At 48.8% G+C, this 15,812-nt stretch overlaps 1 protein-coding gene across 3 annotated transcripts in view; it reads left to right on the top strand.

Moving 5' to 3' along the window:
* Nucleotides 1-8,181, top strand: part of SYNE3 (spectrin repeat containing nuclear envelope family member 3) — a 106,301-nt gene extending 98,120 nt beyond the window's left edge. For all 3 annotated transcript variants that reach the window (XM_065906133.1, XM_065906131.1, XM_065906132.1), the window contains exon 18: nucleotides 515-8,181. In XM_065906133.1, the coding sequence (XP_065762205.1) occupies nucleotides 515-715 (201 nt within the window). In that variant the 3' untranslated portion in view covers nucleotides 716-8,181. The remainder of the gene's footprint in view (nucleotides 1-514) is intronic.
* The last annotated feature ends 7,631 nt before the right edge of the window (nucleotides 8,182-15,812 follow it).

Here is a 15,812-nt window from a genome sequence, read left to right as displayed (position 1 = left end):
GCTTCACCCCATTGGCCAAACTCATATACCAAAGAAGATGACTACAGTAATGATGCATAATAATAATGGCAGCAGCTTTGAGCCCCTCCTATGTGCCAGGCTCTGTTTCACTGAATCCTCACAACACTGTCAGGTAGGTACCATATTCCCGCTATTTATAGATGAGAAATCTGAAGTTTAGTGAGGTTGAGTGACCTTCTTCAGATTCACACCCAGGATTCTTATAAACCAGGCAAAGATTTATGTGACAACGGACAAAGCCTGTAACTGTTTTATCCTCTTCCTCTCTTGCCTTGAGTGGTTTGAGAAAACTAGAGATCTTTGTTTCTGGGAGAACAGACGTTAGCCCCACTTCACAGATGGGAAAACCGAGGCTGGGTGCAGTTGGAGAGTCAGCCCGGAGCCAGTGCGGCTCCTCATGTCGCCTGAGGGGCCTTCCCCTTCCCTCCCCTCCTGTGCCGGCCCCAAGCCCCCAGCCCCGAGCCCACTCATGTCTTCCCCTTTGGTTTTGCAGACCGCGCAGCGGCGAGGGCTCGGCGCTCTCTGCCGGAAGGTGTGCTGCGTGGCGCTCCCCCTGCAGCTGCTGCTGCTGCTCTTCCTGCTGCTGCTCCTCCTGCTCCCGGTCGGGGAAGAGAACCGCAGCTGCTTCCTGGCCAACAACTTTGCCCGCTCCTTCATGCTCATGCTCCGCTACGACGGCCCCCCGCCCACCTAGCCCCCTCCCCACACCGGGGGCGCTTGGGGGACGCCCTTCTCCAAACTTCCAGCAGCCCCAGCCTCCCCTGGAGGATGCTGGGGGACCTGGAAACAGAGGCAGGCCAGAGCCCGCTGGGCTGCATCCCTGTAAATACTATATCGATGTTCCCAGAACAAAATTACTTTTTTATACAGTATTGTCTCAGTCTATTTATACTAAATGTGTACTATGTGTGACTTAGGGGATAATGCATAGCCATCTTTTTTTATATGCTCAGTATGTATCATTTCACATATGACCTCTGTTTGTCATTGGGAAAATTCCCAGCAGTGTTTTTGTCCAGTGGGATCTTGTAGCATTTTGGCCTTGGTCTGCATTCAGCCCTGGAAAGCAGAGACAAGAACATGTCGCTTGTATGGCCATCTCCTATCCAAGAAGCCAAGCCCCACGTCCAGATGTTCGTGAAGAGGACTCTGAGCCGTTGACACAGAAGAACGGCTCTGGCCCTCACTCAGAGCCCAGGGACTCTTGGTCTGGGCACAGTCAGAGCAGCCGTGCTCATCTAGACTTCAGAGTGACCGCAGACTAGATGCTGTGGGTAAGAAGATGAAAAAGGGCTGATTCCGGGCTGGCCCAGGAGCAGCAGTGAAAAGTGGCAAGTGACTGAGTGAAATTAATGGAGGAAAGAAGAACTCCAAAGAGCAGACCCAGAGCTAAGAAAGCACAGAAGAAGGGGGACCTCGGGGAGCTCCAGTAGCCCAGACCAGTGAGGAAGGCCCATGGTCTGAGTCTTCAGGGAATGGTTAGGTCATGCTGCCCATGTTCTCTGCTCTGCTCCGGGAGAAAATGAAGGAGAAGGAGCTCATTGTTAAGATTCCCACGCAGAAGGGTAAGCATGCTGTGTAGCACCCAGGTGCCTGACAGTGCTGGAAAGATGTGTTACCTCCGTCGCACTGAGGCTGAGTTTTTCATCATCTGCGGCTCCAGCTGAAGGGACAGAGGGACGCATCTGACCCACCAGGGACCAGAGATCAGGGGTCCAAGACAGAACGGAGGGGTCATTCACAGGGCTCAGCCAGTCTGAAGGGTTCTCTCCTCCTCCCAGAAGGGACTTTGGAGAGAGCTGGGTCCTCTGGGCATGAATGTCCCACACACGTGCCCACAAGGGACACAGGGTCCAGATACCCCAAACCAGGTCCTATCTGTGAGGGCTTGGCAATCGGGCCCATGAGGCACCTGGGCCTTGAGGCTGGAAATATTGAATTGGCCAAAAAGTTCATTTGGGTTGTCTGTAACATCTGATGGAAAAACCTGAACCAACTTTTGGGCCACCCAATACATCCCTTCCTCCCCGGGGAGTTCTGGAACGGTTCCTAAGTGTTTCATCCCTGGATCCTATTTTCCCCAAATCAACACTAAAGTGTCCTTTTTAAAAATACTTAGGGCCACTCTTTACCGTTTAATTTTGTCTGTTGAGCTATGCATAGGAGACCAAGAAGGGATTCCTCGGGCCTTTGAAATCAGTGTCACAGACCCAGAAAGGCCTTTAAACAGAGGGGAAGCTGAAGACCCCAGAGGGCCCAGGCTCCCAGTGCTGTGCCCCCCACCCCCACACTGCCGTCTGGGGCTCGCAGGCCCAGCCTGCTCGGGGCTCGGCGCGGTGACCCAGGCCTCCCTGCAACTGGAAAGGGCTGGACACTCACAGGGCAGGTAAACAGGGTCACAGAGAGGAGCCCTCCAGGCTGACTTAGAACGCACATTTTCCTCGAGATGTTTAGAAACCAAGCCACAAGGCCATTCTCCACGGGAAAATCTGGGGCTGCATGAACCAAGACCTCAGGCCCAGGCGGCTGAGCCCAGATCCTCGCTGGGTTGTGTCATTCCAGCCTGAGAAGGTCAGCACTGTGGCGGGACCTTCGAACATCTCCACGCAGGTGGAGGCCCAGAGAGGGGAGGTAACTTACCCAGAGCCACACAGCGGCGGCGGCTAAGGCCAGAGCCGATCCTGGTCACTGCTGCCTCTGGGTGGTGACTGGCTCACTGTGGCCCCCCCATCAAATCTGTAACTTCACAAAGGCTCGAGTGACATGAATTCAGCTGGGTCACGTGTCCTACGCGCCAGGGAGGGAGAAACTGTAATGTGTGGGCGGCGGGAGGGAATGAACTTATATTTTTAAAACTTTGATACCATAGAGCTTGTTTGCATAACTTTTTTTTAAAAAAAGAATTGATATTTTCATTACTTTCATATAAAGACAGTTGTGATATGACATAACCATTGTGAACTGGTGCTTCTCAAGTGTCATCTCTTTTGCTTAAAAGTAGGTGCAGATAATTGCGAATTTTATGACGTTCTAGCTTCCTGAGGACCAACCTCGAAGCGCTTTCACGTGCCTTTTGAGAAGGGTGTCGCGGTGGGACCTTCGTGCATTTATTTTTTTCTGTCCCCCGGAGTGTGAGAGGTGGTGAGATGTGTCAAGTTCACTGCCCGGCCCAGTGGTGTGTGTGTGTGTGTCTCTGTGTGTGTGTGTGTGTGAGCACATACGTGCAATGTGTGTAAGAGACAGAGAGAGGGAGAGAGAGGGGGGGAGAGAGAGAGAGAGACAAAGTGATGGGGCGGGGGGAGAGAGAGACGAGGAAGATGAAGAAGGGGGGGAAGGAAGACAGAAACACAGGGAGCCTGATAAAGCTGCCGTCACCCTCCTTAGCTGTCTCTCGATCCCCTGATGCGGGGCTCCCTGCCCCCAGGGTGGCCTGGTCTGGGCCACGTGGGTGGGGTGGGGAGGGGAGAGGTCCCTGCCTGCTCTGTGAATCCGTGGCTTCCTTTGAGGGTCTATTATCTGCTTGTCCCACTAGGGGCAACACAGTGACCTCCAGCAAGGCTCTCACATCCCTGGGCCCGTCAGGATTGTGCCCTAATTCCTTCTCTCGTGGGAACTCAGCTACTGGAGTTGGGGCTCCCCCTGTTCCTCTCACTCCAATCGGATTGGCACCCGTCTGGGTCAGCAACAGGGGAGAGGTGATGAGGCTGTGAGCGGTGGGCGCAGGTTCAGCATGACATTCATGGGCATCTACCCCCGTGGCTGCATCCACGGCAGACATCAATAATCGGCCACCAAGCCCCTCCCCTCCCCAAGGACCTCAGAGGACCTCACTGTCCTTCTCAAAACCAGCCCAGGCAGCTGCTGCCAATCACTCACATTTGTCATGAGAGAAAAACCCGTTTGACATCCATGTACCCGATCCTAGTCCCCTCAGAAAACTCTCAGTTCTGGCCTCCTTTTTCATTTTAAAATTAGGGTGTCCCCAATCACTTCCCTTTAGTCTAGGCCCTAGGGGAGACAAACCAACCCCAGAAATCAGATAATGGGCTGAATTATCACAGAGGACTTTTCGGAAAAGCAGACGGAGTAGGGAGTGCTGAATTGCCAGTGTTTGTGTAGACTGTGTTGGTCCAACTTTTTGCTCATTTTACAGATGAGAAAACTGAGGCCCTGAGAGCTCCTGCTCACCCAGTGAATCCAGAGAATTCGTTCAGGAGGTGGGGGTCGATCTCTGCACCCACTGGGTGACAGAGTGACCCTGCTCAGTCTGGGCACGGTGGGGCGCTCTGGTGTTACGAGCTTGTGACCTTTGCTGCGTCACTTGCCACCTCCCAGCAGCCCCTGGTAAAAGGGGAAATTAACCCTGGAACATCCCATCCCTACTTGCATTGTTAGATATTCTGGGAAGATGATGGTGGGCTTCTGTCTTGAGGCAGAATCTCTAGAGTCAGTCACAGATGTCAGAACCTCCTCTTCTGCCGACTTGGACTTAAATCAGGGGATATTGTTCATCCCTCATCCTGAGAAGTCAAGAGCTGGGCAGCTGTTGGCATCATTTCCTCACTTCAAGGATTTCAGAAACAAGGTTTCTGTGGCTCTCTTTTCTTTTCCTTATGATTACCTCATGGCCCAAGATGCTTGCTCACGTAGGTGTCTCTGTCTTAGTCATCTAGACCCTCTGTGTCTCGGTTTCATGCTCTGTCAGCAGAACTCAGGGGCATTCATCATGAGGAGTGAGAATGACCTTATCAACACTGCCCCCCACCTGCCTCCCCCAGTGACGGGGGTCCCTGAGTCCTTCGAGTCCCTCCCCCTTCATGAGGCATTGTAGTTTTTTCCTCCGTACTCAGGACACTTCTAGACCCACTTTCTTGCAAATAAATCAAGTACACTTCTTGACCAGCGTGTGTGCAAAGGCAGTCCCCCTAGCACCCACCCCATCCTGTCTGTGTAGACACAGGGATAAGCTTTGTAACACTTGTGTTTGAATTCAGCCCAGGAAGTTTATAGTTGCTTTAATTTCTTCTGGAACATGAGTTACTCCTGGGCAAAGATCCTGGGAAGAGAAGCTTTCTGAGCTTTTCCAGGCTTCCCCCCACCCTCCACTTTCCAACTAAGCCCCCAAAAGAGAACATGGGAGGACACACAGCCCAGGTGGCTCCCAGCATCCGCCTGACGGAGCCCACGCGCCTGCAGCAGAGGGGCAGATTCAAAAGACTTAGACCATTTCTCCCTCACTTTCAATTATAAGAGAAAGGCCTTCTGTTTGTCAAAGTGAGAAAAGGGGAAATCTTTTTTTTTTTTTTTTAAAGAAATTAAAGAGACAAAAGCTCACCGGTCTAAAAGCAGATCTTCAGGCAGAGCACCCAGAGCCTTTGAGAATAGTCAGCCTATTCAGCATCCTTTGGTGCCTGCCTTTTGGTTGTCATGGTAACGGGACAGCTGCTTACAGGTTGGTACCCAAGCACCTTGTCCAGACGGGATCCTACAGGAATCCTACAGAGGGACCTCAGTTTTCCCAAAAAGCCCCAGGCTTCCTTTCAGGAAAGTTTACTTCTAAGCTCGGCAACCAGAGCTCAGGGAGGCAGCCCTTCTTCCTGTTCTAATGGAAATGAGAGGGAAGAAACAAACTGAGGATCTGCAACTGAACCCTGACTTCTTCCAAAAGCCCATGGCATGAAATCCTGGTCTTATTTTTAGGTGATGAAACCAGAGCACTGAGAGGGTTAGCAGCCTGCCTAAAAGCAACCAGCTAGGGTTGAGCGGTCGAGTTGGGACTTGGATGATGGATGATAGGCTCCAGGCTTCTCTTCAGCCTCAGCTGCTTTTCTTTCCTTCGCAGGCCTGGGTTGCTGCAGCTTTGGCAGCCAGTTAGCTAGTTGAAGGGCTTCCCAGGTAACTCAACTGTAACAAATCCATCCACCAGTGCAGGAGACGCAAGAGATGTAGGTTCAATCCCTGGGATGGGAAGATCCCCTGAGAAGACAATGGCAACCCACTCCAGTATTCTTGCCTGGGAAATCCCATGGACAGAGGAGCCTGGTGGGCTACAGTCCATGGGGTCATAAAGAGTTGGATACGACTGAGTGCGTGTTCACGGTGGCTAGTTGAGGGTAACGTCCCAGAGCAGGACTTCTTTCTGATGTCCACTCCCGGGAGCCGGGAACCGGCAACACCAGAGTGACGTGCCAGGAGACAGAGGCAGGGTGCTTCCCTTCCATGGAAAAATGGGAACAGACCACCTCTGCAGGGTAGCTGGAGGGCAGGGTCGGCTTTGGGCTGTGGCTGCCTGTAGGGCTGTTCTGATTCCGTCTACTGGAGGGAAGAAAGAGGCGTTTTCTCTGCAGAAACAGTGGCCTTGCATGTTCTAGAAGTTTCATGGGTGAAGAAGAAATGGATAGAGGAAGTTTTGCGTGAATGTGTAATGATGTGTGTACACGTGTGTGTGTGGCGAGGGGCAGGAATGGGTGTGTTCTACACACTCCTCTCCACCCAGAAGCACAGCGGCGCAGCCCTTATTTCCATCCCTGGGCTGGTGGACAACAGACCCACCAGTCCATGGTCTCTGGGACCCTCAGGGTGACCACGCTGGAGCCAGGACGTGTCCCCTGATTCCAGCATTTTATGCCCTCTGAAGGGGAGCCACCGGCTGGTCTCCACACAAAGGGGAGGTCAGCTGACTCCTGAGGTCTCTGCCTTCTGAAAAACTCCCTGAGGCTGGTTTGGAAACATTCCTTCTTTTTTTATTGGACTGGCACACAATCTGCTTGGAGAGGAGGACTTCATTCACTGGGTCCTGGTTTGCCCATTTCTATCTTACTCTGTGTGTCTCTGTGTCTATTAGAAACCTGTGATGTTCAAAGAGGCTAAAAAGAGCAACAAGAAATAATAATCGAACAGCTCGAGAATGCTGGCTTCTGTCCATTTTTCTGCTCTCAACCACTATTTCTTAAAACATTTATGATCTCCATGTATGTGGATGAGGAATGACTAACTCTGTGTTCTCTTTTCAATTATGTTTGATTTTGTAGGACTCCTCTGAGGAAGGATCAGCTTTGATTCTTTTCATTTGCTTATGTATATTCATTCCATGTTTTCTTTCAGGAAAGGTTTAAGGCAAGATTTGAGTGTATACATGGCTAACACGGTCATTGTAGGGCTAGCAGTAACCTGTTTATTGAGCGTACAATCTATTTTTAACCAATAAATGGACTGGCTAATTTTTTAAAGAATGTATCCGGGATCCAAATGAAGGAAGGAAGAAACCAGTGGCTGTTCATAGACTATGATGAGCACCTAAGATGACAGAAGCGGGAAAAATGGCAAGTTTCTAGTATGAGCTTTGGAGGTATCACTATTCCCCACCCGCCCCTTTCAAGTCCAGAAGACCAACCCTCTCATCCCCAAACACATGAGCCTGATAGATTTGTTAATTTCTCTTGTCGCACCCTCCCAAGTCGGGGCTCGGGAACCAGAGGGTCCCACAACTCCCCAGAACCCCACGTGGAGGCATCACCACCTTCCTGCAGTCGGTCTACCATCAGTCAGGTCCACAGAGGCAAAAATCAGCCCATCCTTGCCCTTGAAACCCAGTGACGCTAGCCTAGTACCGACCAGCTATTCATGTGGCTGGACTGGTCTGGTTAATGCAGGATGAGCCAGGTGAGGGCACGGTCAGCTGAGTGTGTGTGTAGATGCGGTGTCCGTGGGTTTTGTCATCAAAAGCAAACTAACTTGTTATCGTTGTTTAAAATGTCCTACTATGTAAACAGTAGGCATGGGGACCATATTCACTCCTGTCCTATTATTTGTGCTGGTGAAACACGCATTTGTAACAAATTAAGCTTTCTGGGAAGGCAAGCAGAGGGGGAGCCCCGTGACTGCCTTGGAACATGTGTGTCTTATCTCGGTTCATATCAAGTCCAAAAGCAGCCAAGAGCCTTCCCTGCCTTCCCTGCTGGGGACCGGGAGGGACTCCAGGGCCCTTGGAATTTCTCCTCTGTGCTCCGTTTTAAAGTCGTGTGAAGCTTCCGTCCTCTTCCTGTTGTTCAAGTTGGAAATGGCCGTGTTCTCAACGATGGCTTGACATCTTGGTGGGTGCTTTATGTTTCCTGAAATGTATCCGCCTTATGTTTGGAAATAAAAATCTCTATTTTGGTCTATGAAGCGTTGTGTGGTTTGCAAGTTTCTTTTTTCTGAGATTAAGGGGTGTGTCTGAAGAGGTTATAAGGGGAAGGATGCCGTGCAGCCAAGGCTGACTGAGGGATGAGCCCTGATTTCCAGGCAGAACAAGGGCCCGGCGAATGCAGGGGGCGGGGTCAAGGCAATAGCATCTCTCAGTTGCATCAGCTGGGAAGCATCTTCTTAAGCTCTGCCTGCATCTCCCCAGACCTCCTGGGTCACAGGGTCAGGGATGGGAACAGGCCAAGCAAATTTTAGAAACTCCAAAATGCACACTGAGTAGAGAAATGGCCCCAAACAGATCCAGGCACAAGGAGCTAACAGAAGGTTTCTTCTAACACGGCTCCCAACCCCCAGGATCAGAGCCCCATTTGACGGTTTGTTTAACAAACCGTTCTTAGGCTCCGGGACCTGGTTTCCTAACCCACAGCACATTGGAAGCTTCAGGCAGAGGACACATTTTTAGAATCAGGAAAAGGGCAATCCCAAGCCCAGGTTCTAGGAAAACTCTTAAGAAACCAGCAAGGAAACCCAGTTGATGAAGGCTCCTAATTTAGGGCCCCAGCTTGCCAAGAAAAGGGAAAGGTAGGTTCAGAATCTGCTGACAGAGGCAGATGTGTGCACTTCAGTCTAGAACACGTTCCACGAGAAGGATTTAAAACAGAAAGGCTAGGACTTCCCTGATGGTCCAGTGGTTAAGAATCTGCCTTCCAATACAAAGAACACAGATTCTATCCCTGAATGTTGCGGGGCAGCTAAGTCCACACAGTGAAGACCCAGCACAGCCGAAAAACAACACCCTCCCCCCCACCGCCCTGAAAAAAACCAGAAAGTCTCTGCCCCTTGCATAATTTATTCCCCACAATTTAAAAATCTGCCATTGTGTTAATAATGCATGTAATAGTTTTTCTAATTTGTTATCTTAAGAAATCTCCCTCACCTTTTGGGAGGACAGAGAGAAGTGATGCGTCTGTAATCCCTCATTCCTAAAGTGCTGGGAAAAGGTAGACCCAGGTTCTAGACTCTTCCTTAACCTAAGTGGCATCCAGACAGTGAATGAGAAAGACCTGGAACCTTCTAGATTCAAGACTGGGTTCCACAGCACATGCCCTAGGGTTTGTTGAAATCACTCTCTGAGGTTCCCCCCACCCTGATCTTAACATGCTTTACTTTAAATTTATTTTCTTCTTTTTAAAAATGTTTACTGAACTATAGTTGCATTAAAAGCTGTGTTAGTTTCAAGTGTATAGTAGTGATTCTGTATACACACACACACACACACACACACACACACACACACACACATATTCTTTTTTAGGTTCTTTTCCATATGATAGGTTATTACAAGACATTGAGTATAGTTCCCTGCACTCTACATCTGAGTTTTTGACTTGGGAGAGCAGCCCTGCAGACAAAGATCAAAGAATGGAACTGTCTGTTCTGTTCGGAGGGGGTGCTTGGTGGCCACAGGTCACCCTTGTTGAAAGGAGACCAGTGACAAAAGACAGGATGACTTTTCACTGTCAGACTCCAACAAGAACAAGATTTGTTTGCTACAAGGAACTTAGAATGAAAGAACCGAATCCACCAAGCATCTCAGGACCCACCGGCTAGTCTCAGAGTAAGGCCAAATACCTCTTTTTTCTTGGCTATGCTGAGTATTCGCAGCTGCACAATCTCCTCTCTGGTTGTGGTGCGTGGGCTTCTCATTGTGTGGCTTCTCTTGCCACAGAGCCCTGGCTTCAGTAGTTGCAGCATGCGGCCTCTAGAATGCAGGCTCAGTAGTGGTGGCACACGGGCTTAGTTACCCTGAGGCCTGTGGGATCTTCCTGGGCCAGGGATCGAACTCATGTCTCCAGCACTGGCAGGCAGATTCTTTACCTCTGAGCCACCAGGGAAGCCCTGGCCACATACTCTTGAACAAACCTTTACAATCATGGGGACAGAGATATAGAAGCCCCTCTCTCCTAATCTCCTAATTAGTTCTCAAAAAAATAAAGCATATCCTTTGCCCCGTAGGTGAAAATAGAATTGGTCATGGTGTTTCTGATTTTAAGAAGCTTTAATTCGCATAATGGAATAGTATGCTGGGCATGATATATAGTAATTAAGCATGCTATACATGTTTATTTCCACAGCAGAGGCTTCAAATCTTCGGTCGGAAGTTTCAGCATTAAAACACTGATTTGGTGGGAGAACTAGATTCAGTCTCTTTTGTTTTAATTTCACACCTTTGGGGGAATCTAACCCACTGTGAAAGTTACATTAAACACACACATGGTTTCTAAACTTTTACAGAACTCTCTCTCCTACTCCTGGCTGTGTGATTAACTCATTTTTATGACTATGCTTTTTTTTCTTTTTCCCACAACCAGGCATGCTATGGAAGTAATTATCTTACCTCTGTTTTCATCTGTGGCTTCCAAGCCCAGCCGTGACATGTTTAATTGGAGAGATTCATCATCTTTTGTGGAAACCCCTTGGTGAGGACATTATTCACTACTTGGCCTTGGCCCCTTCTGTCACCGTCTCGCCAACCCTGGCTCCAACCGCTCCTGCCATGACCTTTCTCCACCCTGCTTCCCCCAATTACACATTGAGATGGGCCACTTGCTCGAAGCCTCCATCACTGGTATGGCCATTGCCCTTACTCATGCATCCTAGGACCTGCTCCCGGCTCCTGCTTGGTCTTCATTGTGGCTTCTGCTGCCAATTTCTAACAGGAGGGCTCCTCTACCAATGGACATCAAGGGTAATTGTTCCAAATTGTCCTACCACACGGCCTCTCTCACTTGGAGGGTACATTTTTCCCATCCTTGAGCATGTGCAAATAATTGAGGCCCCTTTGCTTTGGAATAAGCTGATGAGATGACAAAAAGAAAAGTAAAATTTAAAAAGGGAAACCAAATGGAAGGTGGTAGCCTGGATTACATCCTGGAATAATCATAGGACATTGACCAAACACTCGATGAAATGCAAATGAAGTCTGTAACCCAGTTAATAATACTGGGCCAGTGTTAGTGTCTTGGTTTTGAAAAATTTCCCACGTGACATAAGATGTGAGTGTTAGATGAGATCAGGTGAAGGATATATGGGAACTTTGTGCTCTTTTGCCACTTTTCTAAAATTATTCCAAAATAAATGTTTTTAAAATATAGATTTTTATGGCCTTGTAAAAAAATATGAGCATACTTTTTTGCCCTTAATGTGAACGCTTAAAATGGGGATGGCTATGTTCTCAGAACAGGATTGGAGGCAACCTGATCTATGTTTGGCTCTTAGCAACTGCATCACAATCTTAATCGACCTTGAGAAAGTTCTTCAATCTTCCTGAGTGATTCAAAGGGATGTGGTTGTGGGATGAATGAGGCTATACTGAAGAGCTTGTACGGGGCTTGGCACAGAATAAATACTTGACATTGGGAGCTATTTATTCAACTCCCTTCCTAGCGACTTCCACAGTCATGCTAGGCAGGTTCAGAAGAAGTGCCATGTTTTAGCCATCTGAACTTGGAGTTTCTAGGATACTTAACTTGATTCCAAAGTACTTACCTGTAACAAGTGCTAGGGGTTTGGGGTATCCCCTGTAGGCTTGCATGTGTCCTAGAGATACTTTTTGGAGGAGATTCTGGAATCAGGATTCAGTTGCAGGCAATAGAATCCACTCAAACTAGTAGGAGAAAGCATTTATTATGGGATATTAGGTCTATGGGGCACAAAGAGTCAGACAGGACTTGGCGACTAAACAACAACAAAATTAGGTGGGTTGCAAAATTGTTGGAAAAAATTGAAGTAGTGGGCTGCAGTCTGAGAATCCAGGAATAGTTTTGGCCCTGGAACCTCTCTGCCTCTTCCATGAGGAAGAAAGAGGTGCTCATGATGGTAAGAAGCTGCCAAACCAGGAAGCTGCTGAGTGAAGTCTCATGGTCTCCATCCCATCCTCAGCGGCAAAACAGATACCCCATGTCAGGCTGTCTCCTCCATGCTTCCCTTCCATACTGAGAGTTGTGTAGGAGAATCTGAATGAGCAAAAACCTAGGTCACATCTAGAACCTGGCAGCAAAGGAGTTGGGAAATGTCATTTTAGCTTTCTCCTTTCTGTCTTACAGGAAGGCGTCCTGCAAAGGAGTCTAATGAGTGATGAAGGAGCAAAATCCATTCAGTGCCCCGCAGTCCACACCTCTGGAGACTTCATATCTTTGTACACTCCCATTTCCACATCTAAACTTCCAAGCAGAAACCATAGCAGAAATAATAAGATCACACTCCATCTAATGCAGCTACCTCTTTATGAACAGGGGCATGCTTAGCAACATGTCACTAGTCATTTTTAAAAATTTCTATGCGCTATCATTTTTCCTGTTTCATTCATAATCTCGACTTGATGTCCTGGAGGCCGAAACTTAAATTAGAAGGTTAAACACCCTCATTCCTGCCACCGTGCCCAAGTGGTTCAAAAGCGGGCACTGGGGTAGCTGGAGGAGGAGGCTGCGTGATGTCCACGAGATGGACCACATTGTCCACGTGGCTATCAGGAACCTCTTTGGCATAGACAGACTTTTGGTTAACATTCCTAGACCCCACCCACACCTTTATACTCAATATCCATTCTGAAAGGACGACCCACAAGTCTCTTCCTCCCTCCTCTTTGTTATCAATCCTCAGTCTTAAACTCTTTTCAAGCCCCTGATCATCGTTAAGAAGACTTCCCTTGCAGGCTTCCCAGGTGGTGCTAGTAGTAAAGAACTTGCCTGCCAATGCAGGAGACATACAAGACGCAGGTTCGATTCCTGCGTCAGGAAGATCCCCTGGAGAAGGAAATGGCAACCTACTCCAATATTCACACCTGGAGAATCTGATGGACAGAGGAGCCTGGCGGGCTGCAGTCTGCTGTCACAAAGAGTCACAAAGAGTTGGACTCAACTGAAGTGACTCAGCACACATGCACAGACGTCCCGGGTGGTCCAGTGGCTAAGATTCCTGCTCCCAAAGCAGGGGACCCAGTTCCATCCCTGGTCAGGGCCACAACTAAAGATCCCACATGCCACAACTAAGACCAGGCACAGCTAAATAAATGAATAAATTAAAAAAAATAATAATTAAGGAAAGAATATTTAAGTAAAGAATACCTAAGGTCAGGTGTGAATAAAATGGTGAACAAAACTAACCTCCTGCCCTCCTGGAGCTCACTTTCTAGTGCTGGTTGTTACATTAATCCTTGTAGATTTGTACTCCCAGTGACTTCACAAGAAAATTCAGCTCAAAGATGTACGTGGGAATCTCCCTCCCCCACTGTCTTTCATCATCAGCTTTCCACAGGGTTATGATCCTATGGAACAATGTATTATCCGAGACCAAATCCTTTCCTCCTAAGACAATTGGTCATAGGAGCCTCCAGGTGAGGCCATGGGGGTGTGGGTTGAGGGGAAGGGGTCTGTGTAGCAGGGGTAGGTGCCCCGGGGTGTGAACCACAAGCATTTGGCTCATTTGGTGACCAAACAAGGCAGTGGGCAAAGACTTCAGGCCTGGGCACTCATCCAGGAACTGGATCATGGCATTATTATTATTCAGTCACTCAGTTGCGTCAAACTCTTTGTGACCCCTTGAACGGCACCACACCAGGCTTCCAGTCCTTCACCATCTCCCGAAGTTTGCTTAAATTCATGTCCATTGAATCAGTGATGCTATCCAACCATCTCTTTCTCTGTCACCTCCTTCTCCTCCTCCCCTCAGTCTTTCCCAGCATCAGGGTCTTTTCCAGGGAGTCAGCTCTTCGCATCAGGTGGTCAAAGTATTGGAGTTTCAGTTTCAGCATCAGTCCTTCCAATGAATATTCAGGGTTAATTTCCTTTAGGATGGACTGGTTTGTTCTTGCTGTCCAAGGGACTCTCAAGAGTCTTCTCAAAAAAAAAAAAAAAAAAAAAAGAGTCTTCTCCAACACTGCAGTTCAAAAGCATCAATTCTTTGGTGCTCAGCCTTCTTTATGGTCCAACTCTCATATCTGTATGTGACTATTGGAAAAACCGTAGCTTTGACTATATGTATCTTCGTTGGCAGGTTGATGTCTCTGCTTTTGAATACACTGTCCAGGTTTGTCACAGTTTTCCTTCTAAGGAGCAAGTGTCTTTTAATTTCATGATGCCATGGCACTGGGGTCAGACAAGGTGTGGTTCCCACTCATGGTAAGATGAAGCGGTAGGTTTCTGACCCTTGAGCAATGCCTTTGCTGTGGAATTTGCCTCCATCTTGTGCTCCTGGGACGCAGCCTCTCCTATGACAACTCTCTGTGATAGAGCTTCCTATACCCGGGACCTGACGCTCCATCTCTGAAAACCAATTTGTGACTATTGTTCTGCACCTTCTCACGAAACACCTACACTTGCTCTTGGTTTCTTGTTTCCATCTCTCTTCCATCAGCTCCTGTGACTCTGTTGTCTTTGCTCTGGTTTCTTTCTTTTTGGCCTTGCGGCATGTGGAATTTTTGTTCCCCAACGGGGGATTGATCTTCACCCCTTGCATTGGAAGCATGGAATCTTAACCACTGGACCTCCAGGGAAGTCCCCTTTGCTCCAGTTTCTGGTTCCATAAGTTCAGATTTGTTGTGATGCTCATAGCCTCCAAAACAGGGACTGGCCTGTGAGTCAATTTCAGTTAATTATTTTAAGATTTTTTAATAATTATATGTTTAAATAGTTACATAAGCACCTATGTAACATCTTCACGTTTGCCTCTTAGCCTTCAAAGTCTAAAATATTTCCTATTTTGGCCTTCTAGAGGAGTATTTTTTCAACCCCTGCTCATGATACTGCTTGCACAAATTCCCATCCAGCCGCTCCATGTATCTGGGCTGTTCACCATCACTACCACCCGCCTCCTGCCACACACACAACCCCATCCAGGTCCTTCTGTAAAACCAGTTTCCCTGGCAGGTTGACCTTGACTCCCTTGCAGGGGACCAGGGAAAAAGCACATTGGACGGGGCGTCAGGAGAAATTGCTTCCAGCCCCCGGCAATGGCTACTAACTTGCTCTGTGACTCTTGGCTAACTCAAGCAGCTCTTCTGCTCCTCCATTCCCTCACTGTCGAGTGGGGAGTTTGGGAGTGAATTACTCTGGAGATTGCCCACAGCAGCGCTGGCCTTTTTCAGACCATCGATCACGTCCTCACAAGGAACACATGGAGAGAACAATGCCCCAGGCAGGGCTGAGGAACCGCAGGATGGAGCCCACGGTTCGTCCTTCATGCAGGGAGCAGGGAAAAGGGGCCAGGGCGGCACACGTGCACGCCCACACAGACACACACCTACACACACTTGACACCTGCACACCCTTGCACATATGCTCCACATACACCTGCAGGCAGCGTGCACATGTCACACACGTACCAAACACACATGCACACATACAGGCACACTCACACATCCAGACATCACAGACACACAGATGCAGACACACATCACACTCAGAGGCACACCCCGCACCACGGATGCACAGACCCACGGAGACACATGCGACCTTTCATGGGTCATTAAACAGGGAGTTCCCCTCCACCCCACTGTTCTGGGGCATATCCCTGGGGAGCCCTCCTTGACTCCTGGCTTGATTAAGTCA

The sequence above is a fragment of the Muntiacus reevesi genome, chromosome 15 (genome assembly GCF_963930625.1).
Source record: "Muntiacus reevesi chromosome 15, mMunRee1.1, whole genome shotgun sequence".
Classification (NCBI taxonomy): domain Eukaryota; kingdom Metazoa; phylum Chordata; class Mammalia; order Artiodactyla; family Cervidae; genus Muntiacus; species Muntiacus reevesi.
This window is presented reverse-complemented; position numbering and strand designations above follow the sequence as displayed.